Source organism: Lineus longissimus, chromosome 10, assembly GCF_910592395.1.
Source record: "Lineus longissimus chromosome 10, tnLinLong1.2, whole genome shotgun sequence".
Taxonomy (NCBI): domain Eukaryota; kingdom Metazoa; phylum Nemertea; class Pilidiophora; order Heteronemertea; family Lineidae; genus Lineus; species Lineus longissimus.
In genome coordinates this window covers 6,723,958-6,734,551 of record NC_088317.1, presented here as the reverse complement: position 1 = coordinate 6,734,551, position 10,594 = coordinate 6,723,958, and the positions used below count along the sequence as shown (strand labels likewise).

Sequence of the window (10,594 nt, the reverse complement as noted above, 5' to 3'; positions counted from 1 at the left end):
ACTGGACTGCAGTATTTACTGAATTGTGACTCATAGTGATTATTGCAACATGGTCCACGTGAGCGTGGGGATATGAAACAAATCTAAATATACATGAACATGATATCCCATTTTCCGAACGATCCCAACTCCAGGTGGTGGTGACCAATGAATCGCAATCCAGTGAATCCAGCAGTCCAGCGATCCAGTTTTTTCGAATAACGGTTTCCTACGCGGGGTCTCCGGATTCCTCCAACATGTATATAAGCTGCATTACATCACCCATCGCTTATCGAGAAATTTCACAATCCCTATACGAACAACTAAGTACGACCTCCGAAGGTCTGTCTTGGTTTCAACTCCTGTGCTAATTCATTCACACGACGCTCGTCAATCATCTTCTATATGCATGTACTTGTACGAGCAATCGATTAAAGTTTTTAAAAAGTGATAAAGTTCATGTAGATATATATACCTAGTACCTCCTACGATATCGTTGGTAGCTCTTTGTCCTGGTCGACGCCGAGCTCTTCCCGAAATGAGAATGGTGGAAGGGCGTCGGGCGATATCCTCACTCCCATGACTACCAATGCTTGCAATGGTTAATATTGAAACTCACCGAGATAATTGACTGTCTGTACTAAACTATAAGACACAGGACACAGAAGGCAATTTTCATAGAAATTGTATATTTACTCTGTTATGTGTAATTTAGTTACATGCACGAGTAGAATTTTCAGAATACCCTAAAACCTCGAATACAAGGTCTGAGGCTCCGCCCCCATTCATTAAAATGGAGGAGGGATTCTAAAACCTCGGATAAGGTCCGAGGCTTCGCCCCCATTCATTACAATGGAGGAGAGATTGTCAAGTTTTCGCATTGTTCTGTCAGCCAATGACGCTGATTTTGACTGTCCATCTGAGTCCTACATGCAGGGTGGGTCCCTTTTATTAAAAGAAATGGGCATACTATAAATAGTGATGTTGATTTCGTTTCACTGTCAATGTCAGCCAAGATCAGAGCGTGATTACAACACATGCGATTCCATTGGCAAATACCATTGATAAAAGAATGATACCTGACTTATTGGCCCATCCCCATTCAAAACCATTGTAAGGAATGGGGGCGGAGCCTCAGACCTCGTATTCGAGGTTTTAGAGTATCTACAATATTCCTCTTAGCAAAAACAGTCAATCGCTCGTTGATGAAACTTTCAGTCAGAGTCATTTGTGGCTATAACAATCCAATGTATCCAAGCTCAGAAGATGACTGAAACTGTTTAAAAGGTCAGAGCAAGAACCGTCATTATATACCACAATTGCGCGTACTGTTCAAAGACTGGGCAGTTTGACATGATTTGATTCTACAGTCTACCACTTCACCCATATTACTTAGTAACAGGAACAATAGAATACGGGAGGGAAAACCATTCGCACCCCAAACACCAGAGTCAGTTCTTTCAAACATATCGAAGGACCTATGCGCACGTACGGGCGAAGGGTATGTCACCTCACTTTGTGATGAGGGATTGAGGCCAGGTGAGCAAGTTCGCTGGATGGCTTGAATCGACGGCTTGGACTCAGAGGCGTACATGTTTATCAATGGCTGGGACTCGCTGGATGGCTCGTATCGTCGGCTAGGACTTGGTGATCTTGGCCTATCGCTTAACTGACAATCACCGGCCAGGAGAAATGAAGTCAGATTCCTACAGTTTGACAAGACAATGATGAACAGTGGGATCCTCGAGTGTCTCGTGAGCGTCAGATTGGACTTCTTCAGAGGCTGGTCATGCCGTCCCTTGTTTTGCCCGGTGGACTGCGGCAGCAAGGAGTGCGGCGCCTTTACCACTGCCATCCGTGGATAACACCACCTTGAACTGTAAAAAAGAATGCAATCATCAGTCAGGAATGGATTCGTTGTGGCAACTTGTGGGATGTGCTTATGGTGTCATCGCCATTGCCATGGTAAACAAGCAACACCGGGAAGTATCACGCGTTGTGTCGGAATGGTGACTTCACCACGAGTCATGGAACACATGCCTACGCGCATGCCTATTGTGAAAACAGTCCTCTCCTCACAATGGAAACATATCTTGATAAACCCAATATTTGTGGTTTGGTAGATAGTAGGGGTCGGCAAGGTAAGCACGTTTGGGTCAAAGTTATACAGTACAAAGACTTTTGTTTACCTTGTTCCTTGAATTTGTCAGCTTCTCAATGTGCTCCACCATGCGGTCATGGAAAAGTGGATTGCACTTGTAGACGGAGCCATCTACCCCCACTGTGGTACTGGGCCGATCCATCCTCGTCAGAAAGCTTGCTATGCCTGAAAGGAGAGCGAAGGAAATTTTAAAGAGCTAAAAGGCAAAATAATTTCAGCTTACTTGCAATGTACTAAGGCATACTGGTATTCTGGCATGGTCTATGTGTGTGAGCCAGCTGCTACGGAAGTCGAATGCAACACAAGAGCCGCAGTGAGTCCTTCACGATCACATGTGACAGCACTAGTTTCTAAACCATTGATTACTTTCTCGAAGTGTTTTCTCCTCCTACAGTTTTCTCCCCCGAACCAAATAAACACCCTACTCACCAGTAGCTACCATACATGCAGCCCTTTTCGACACCAGCGTACAGACTTTTTGCACAATTTTTACGTCATCCTCCGCCACATCCTGATAGCCTAACTGCTCAAGGACATTCCGTGTATTCACGCACTGTGCCTTTGAGTTCTTCGATGTGTTGACTATATCACTAGAAATATCATAGGTGAGAAGATTGGTTACGTTATCGAATCGCCAAACATTTTATAATAATAGGAAAAAATCATTCGATCACCGATCTTTGTTGGGCCTTTCTCTGTTGTCAACTCTGACGCATTCTCAGTGTTAAGAATAACGTTCTCAAAGATTAGTAAAAATGTTCGCCAGTCATTATCCTGCATCTTGACAGTATAACTACTAGGAATGGTGTTTTTCGAACTCGAAGGAAGAAAAATTCACGGTAAAGGAGGTGGTATTGTTAGCCTTGATGGCCTAGCTAGGAACGGTGGATGGAGAAGAAAGTGGTGTTGTTGATAGCCAAGCAGAAGGGAACATGTATGGAGAAGGAGGTGGTACGTCGATTGCCAAGCAGAAGGGAGTATGTATTGAAAAGGTGGGTACAAATGATTATTTTTTTCGAGGAAAAAATGCTTGATGTATTTGCTATATCGAGATTTCCCGATCAAAATATGGCCAATGAGGTGGCCAGTTCAACTGATAGTGATATGGGAATTATACTTCGTCTGCGCTGAAACGCATTCTTGGCGAATAATTTGTCCAATAATTACCTTTCGATTTCTGAAACAAATTTGGTGTAGAACCGTTCACGCATCGCCAAGTCGTCAGTAACTTTACCGCCAAATATCAGGCCCTCTCTGGCCATCTTTACCAGGATAAGCCGCACGATTTCGCCCATGTAGAGCCCGCCCACCATCTTTTCAAGTCTGAAAGGAAGGAATGATCAGGTACCAGTTACAACTTGAATCACCAATTGCCTTACTTGCCGACAATCAGGATATGCCTCCTACCTACTGAGCAGGCCTGCCTCAGGAAAGGATATTTCTTTCTCAGTAATACTGCATGGAAAACGGCTCTCTAGGAGATTTCTTCGAAAAAAAGTCGTATTCGTTAGGTAACGAAGTTCTTCAAAAATGACTTGTACAAAATGCTCCAACAAGTTGTTCTGTGGAAAGCAAACCAATTGCACAATATACATTGAACTCATTTTGTGCATGCGAGGCAGTGACTGTTGTCTGTTTAATCTCAAAATTAATACTCATGATATATGGAAGCTTCCTTGCTTCAAGCTAAACACAACAACTTTATGCCTTTATTTAGTGATACACATACTTCCACAGGCATTTCAAATAATACGCGGTGCCTTCCTTTAATTCTAGTTGATTTATAAGACTCATATGCCTAGATATGGATCTATGACCTTCAATTTTATTAACGAAACTTACATATGATGCCCAGGAACAAGTGATTCGTTATCTAGTTGGACGTCAAACTCTGTCCGGACGAAATTCAGACACCCGCTGTCACCGAAACCACCATATTCTGTGTTGATGACCACCTACATGAAACGTGAAGAGGACTTTGTTAAAGATTTTGTTCGCTCGCTTACATGTTCGTTCGGGCTGTCGGCGCATTGCAGAAACCTTCTCGTGCATGTGCATGACGACTCTCTGATAGGAATTATAATCATTATGAGGAAGCTCTCAAAGGGAGTTGGAGATTTGGAAATAAATACACTTGGGTAACAGTACAAAATGCACCAGTTTACATTCACTCTATTTTTGAACCCGTTTCGTAATGTAAAGTTGTACTTACGAAAGGCTTGTTACCATTTTCATGACCATTCAATGGTTTCTTTGAAATCTGGAAGAAAAAGGGTAGCTATAAAAAAACTGCCTCTGATGCATCACATGGATGTCTGCTGGAAGCTCACAACCCTGACACCAACTGTCGTCAATACGTCCTTTGCCACATCCGACAGCTTTGAAAGCCATATTATGAACAGATACATAATAAGAGGGTCCATTAGTTGATATGTAATCAAAGGGTCTTTCCGATCAATGACATATTTACGCAGATCGCCACGTGATACTCGAGTAATCATTAAAATGAGGATCTGCTGAGTGCAATGAAATGGTTTGGACTCGGCTCACGAATGGATAATTTCTTTAATGGTTTCTGTTGTCGAATGCTGGACTGGTCACGTCACGCAACAGCCAGAGCCCACAACCCACTTTAAGTTCAGACGGATGGAATGGTACGGAGGTTGAGATCAGGGACTTATCACGGATTCTTAAAAATGTACACAAAATTTCGTCTCTTTCTACATACAGAGTTTTATCCGTATACGTATAAGGATCCTTGATAAGTTGCTGTTCTCAACCTCCCTAATGCATTCGAATCTTACCTGATCTGATACTCCAAGCTGTTCATGATATCTCGTCACTCCCGTTAGGTCCTCTGTGTAGCAGGCATTGCAACCCGTACCTACGAAGAAACAGTTCTTGGTTAGAGAAACGAAAGTGCTATACTTTTGAGAAGAGTGTAATTGTCGTGTTTGAACATAATTGAATTCGTTTTTTTGTGATTTCTTGTGGGCATCCCACTGCCCCCCGCTAGCCTCGCCAATGCTATCATCGCACAGCACTGACTCTCTACGTATTGCGCTATATAAGCATTTTGAGATTGATGTTAATATCTTCGTGACACATTTGTTGAGCAATTTGGTCAAAAGTAATATACCTTAGGCCATAATTTATGACAAGGCGAGTAGTTTTCATTCTCACTATAGCGTCTTGAAGTCTACTGAAAGGACGGACGTTCAGGCGAATAGGCCTAGCATTCACGCGCCAATCCGCCATGTCCGTGTATTAATCATCCACATGTTTTGCAATTCGCAGAGATCCCGTGCTAAATCATTGACGCGACTTTCCTAAATCATCGTTTATACATAGTTTTAGGAGGAAAGGGGGAAATTAAAAAAAATCGTACATAAATACACTCACACACTTCGTCATTCCTAGCTCTACATAAGCGTGGCGAAACCTGCCTATTTCAGTCCTGGCTACTTACCAACAATGACGCCGATCCGACAGTCGTTGTGCTCCTGAGAACATGATATCAACGTTCCCGTAGTATCGTTGGTCACTGCAACGCACTCTACGTTCAGACCCTGAAAGATAGTTTCCCGTACTCTAGATAGCAGGTCACCATATTGTAAAGTTTTCGGTCGATGGATGATTGAGCCACTGTCAAAGAAGACACTCCTGTTGCGTTAACAGCACAGTTGCCTTTGGTTATTTTCTGGTCTCTCTTATAGCCATCGCGTAATAGTATCTCTAGCATGCCTAACTCAAGCCCAGTGTGCTCCTTTGAAGAGACATGTGTAAAATTATCGGGCTTTGAGTTAGGGTCATTTGATAGTGTCGATTTGCGACCAAGGACAAGGAGTAAATTTGCGCAGGTGATAAAAGTCCAAATATAATGTGAATGCTTCTTACGCAATACATGTAACTAATTGAGAGAATGAGCTAAAAAACGGAAACAAAAGTGTTGATCTTAACCAGATGCGGCGGAAATGTGACCAATACGAAATTTGATATTTTGCAGTTATCACAAGTATCAGGTATGGTTTAAAGAATAACCTATACTTGCTAGTACATGTCTTCAAATCAGAGGTAGGTCATCCGTCTAATCTCAGAACTATTAAATATGGGGCAAACACCCAACACCGTTTAATCTCACTCAGTACCTTTCTCTTTTTAATTGCTGCGTGTAGCATTGTCACAATATCTTTACCGGGCACATCTGCGCATGAGAATGTCTTGTTCCAGTTGACAAGGATGGCGCTGGCGAGACTTCGCAGCTCGGTGGGGAACGAGAAGGTGAACCCAAGGGGAAGGGTCTCATTTTTGATGCCGTGGTCCTCCACAAACTGGTAGATGCAGCCCGCTATGTAGTCAAATAGCTGAAAGATTGAATCATACGAGAAATTGAAATAATTTTGTATTAAACTAGCGCACAAAACGAGGATTGTGATTGAAATGCGCGTAAAGGCACCGGTTTCTCGCTAGAAATTCTAATCACCAGCGAGACGCCAACCTCATTTTCTGCGATTAAGTGCATTATACCATAACCACTCGAGCCAAGTGTAGTCATGCCGCAGTGGTGATCAAGGGAAGATTGTATTGGAATCAAACTCTTATTAAACTAATCAGAGAGAATTTTTACTTTCGAGGTACATGTACTTCATATTGCACCCACTGTCAAATGGTTTTAACTTTCGAAATAGTAATTCTCAACCCCTTAGTGGTTACCTTTAACTGATTTTTTAAACTAGATAGTAGAACTAAATAGTGGTTTGTGTCACTGCTATTTTGAACTACTATGTAATAGGAGCTACCAAATTAGTTGTTTTTACTGATAAATTTTCAGAGTTCAGTATTTAACGGAGAGTTTCTACTGAAATGCCTTCAAAACGCAGGTAATTGAATATATTTTCTATAAATAATTTTTACTCGTTGACCGACCTGTTCACCTGTCCCAGTTACGATCTCCTGTGAGCAGGGAAACACGCGGCTTTCTATTCTCGGAGCGGAGTTCTTCTTCACCGATATGAGTAGAACGCGAAAGTTGGAACCGCCAAGGTCCAGGGCTAAGAAGTTACCATTTTCTACAAATTCAGAGGACAAGTTTTATGAATGAATGTGCCTTTCGTAAAAAATCAGGAGAGCTGCCTAATGACCAAAAGCGGACCGATTACTATAGATTTAGTACATAATACACTGACTGATCGTTAACCTTCAGTTTCATTGGTGACTCTATACTGGTACATGCATTCCAAAGTCAAAGTCAAGTCAACCAAATTCATTAACTTGCCTGTCAAAAAGAGCAGCTTGTCTGTTCCCTGGACAATTTAACAATCTCAACACGCGAAGATACTGTGCCAACGTGTGCCTGAGGTGCTTGATTATATATTGCAAATAACTTAAATATCCGTGTAAAGCACATTTCGGTGCATAAAACCCCATAAAACCCCTGAGCGTTGAACTAAGATGATCGAGATTGCATAGCTGTCATCGAAATAACTGTGTAATTCAGCTCTCTGTCATTCTGTTGGAATTGTGTTTAGGTTGGACAGTTGAGCAAAATATCGCAGTTCTGTCGACCAACCTTGACCAAGTTGGCAGACTACGTAATGCATTGACACGGTCTCCGATCAAAGACATAATATTCGTCAGCGATTTCGCTCATGAACAACTAATCGCGGCGATTACCTTAGCAGTTGTACTGGTAGGCAGCAGGGGGAAGCCCATTACTATGTTATCACCCGTCATCCCATCCTAGTGCCAGATTAACTACGAATACGTCAACAAAATCTAGATGTGCATTTGCGATAACGCGTACGAATACAAAAAAATGTCTTTGGTCGGCCGTCTTGAATGCGTCAAATTCATTGATTTACCTGATCCGCGGGGAGTACTGCAGACAAATGCGTTAAACATCTCTAACGTGATCTTGGGATCCTTGAAGGTATCCTTGTGGAGTGCCCGGGTCATCTCCGCATCCAGGAGCCTCATTATCTCCTTGTACTGACCCAACGTGACGTCCAGTGACTTCAGGACCGATTCGATCTAAAATGGGTGAAACACATATTTGCTAAATTATTTAGTGTTTAGTACATTTTCCGAGCCTGGCTTCAATAGGGGCCTTCGGCTTTTTCTTCCATATTTTCGCGCCTGAAATTGGATACATGATCCGTTGCCGCTTGTGACCTACCTGTAAAGTACCTCACAACTTGTCTTGAGTACCATTCATCGAGTGTTTCTTCAAAGAAGGGGTCAAGCTTTTAATTCAATTTAGTAAGAAATGAAAGTGATGTCCTTTGTTCATCATATCCAGAGACTACCGACGTATAAAAATTGACATGTTTTAAACTCTGATATATCTTTTAAGTGCGCCAGCAAAATATGAATCTGCCTAATGGGCCACCTTACAATTTCCAAAATGACTGGCACAATAATGACTGCATCCTGAACCTCATGGTCTATACCCCCTTTAAATATTGTAGGCGAAAATCGTGATAAGATGCAAAACCTTGCTGGTCAAGATGTAATGACTGGTGTCTGACTGTAAAAGTGACTGGCGAAATATCACCACTTTCGTCATTATGACTTCGTTCTTAATAGCGGTGGCGAAAAACTCGGGAAACAACCCCGTGACGCGTAATGATTTTTCTTTTCTGAATCTTATTTGATACCTGTCGATCAAAACAACTCACTAAATCATGAATTGAAGTCAGGCATTCTTCCAATACTTGTGCGCTAAGTGTAATCACACTCGTGTGATTGATATAGTGACCGCGTGATCAACTCTCCAGAACAGGCCATAATTTGCGAAGATAATGAATTTGGCACCGAAAAATGAATGAACATGAACCATGGACTCTACGCTGAGATAAATAAAGATATATAATGTCTAGACGGTGTGTCCTGCTCTATCGAACTAATTGGGTCACAGACTTGCACGAGCTCACTGGAGGACAAAATTGATGTAGAACACATTCATGATATTCGTGTGCGAATTGATTCAATTGAGAACATTATTACATGTATCTCAATTTAAAAAAATCAATTTTATTACTTTTAAGAAATATCATCTTAAGAGTACTTGATTACTTCGTGTGAAAATCAATTAGTGACATTTCTTCAGCTGCTGCAATCCGACTATGATTACCTATGAAAGGGTGGGATCACTCCCAGCTAGAAAACTCTTCACTCTTCCTAAACTATAAACCTAAGTTGGCCATTTATGTTATTTTCATGTGCTAATGTCCATGCACATTTTTTACGTACAAATCCTCGTACAGAATATTGACAGAAGGGGGCTGAGAAAAACGAAAGAAATGCAGACAAAACTGACAGTCACGTTATACAACAAGCTGGTGCAACGAGTCGCACTGAGTTTTGCTGAAAATAAACAAATTTAATCAAATCCCTGAAATGTAAACCACTATTTACCGCTTTTTGAACAAGCACGTGCTAATATAAGATGTGTTCCGCCATGCCTTGTCCGACCAAGAGAAAACAGAGGTGAAAGTATAGGCCTACCCTTATTCACGTCAGCCTACATCATATTGCCCAGCAGAAAAAGAGAGAAATTGTCTTAAAATATTTAACAAGCAGAAGAGAAAAGACTTTGTCTTAAAAGGTTTACCATGACTTACATGTTATACTCATGGTTTTATCTTAAACGGGCCCTTGTCTGACCAAAATGCAGAAATTCATGTAGGCCCTATCATATACGTCATTAGGGAGGCAACTCCTAGGTCGAGGCTCTCCGGACGCGAGTTATACGAAAGCAGAGGCAATCGAATAATACCAACAGTAATAATATACAACAACATGTAGGACTTACCTTCTCGCACTTGTCCATCTTCAAGAATTTCTACAATTTCTACGTTGGCAAGCTCCCGCTCCAGTTCCTTCTTTAAAAGTGATGGATTGCTTTGTTTTCGTTGTGTTTATAGGCCTAGTTGCCTGTTCCAGTTTGATTATTTATAAGTGCTGTCTGAACTATTTGGAAACAGGCCAATGTACGGTGATGGTGTTTTGCAGGTTGGTAATCAATAGTCTATGTTAATTAGAATATTTATTTTCATAAATCGGTTTTTCTAACACTGTTTTTTTGCAATTAGAGCTGGCAGAGACAGGAATTTGTCTGTTGGAATTAAATCCGTTGAAAGGAACCCGGTCGTTCATCAACAATGAGCCATCAAAAAGACAGATTTCCGAAAGACACCTGAAGTACGTTTGGTGACCCGCTGTGACCACGTCAATCAAATAGATAAAAGTGTTCATAACTTAACAGATTAGATATTTCCAAATCTGAACTGTCTGGTACTTTTAACAATTTCAATTTTGATATGATAATGACAATAAACACATCGATAATAAGTTATGCGCTGGTGTGACGTTTCATCGGGAAAGATGATCGTCATTTACCTACATTGTATATAGAACCAAGTCGACCGTTTCGTCTTACAACAGGAAAGAGTG

The 10,594-nt window shown here is 41.5% G+C and overlaps 1 protein-coding gene across 1 annotated transcript; it reads right to left on the bottom strand.

Annotated features, from left to right (window-relative positions):
* Positions 1-651: 651 nt before the first annotated feature.
* LOC135494974 (hexokinase-2-like) lies at positions 652-10,076 on the bottom strand. The gene is made up of 12 exons (XM_064783345.1): positions 9,954-10,076; positions 8,002-8,170; positions 7,067-7,209; positions 6,289-6,504; positions 5,610-5,709; positions 4,945-5,024; positions 4,353-4,400; positions 3,983-4,095; positions 3,308-3,463; positions 2,570-2,730; positions 2,169-2,305; positions 652-1,856 (listed from the first exon to the last, which is right to left on the bottom strand). Exons 1-12 carry the CDS (start codon positions 9,969-9,971, stop codon positions 1,767-1,769), a joined length of 1,431 nt encoding a protein of 476 aa, XP_064639415.1. The 5' UTR covers positions 9,972-10,076; the 3' UTR covers positions 652-1,766.
* Positions 10,077-10,594: the final 518 nt, after the last annotated feature.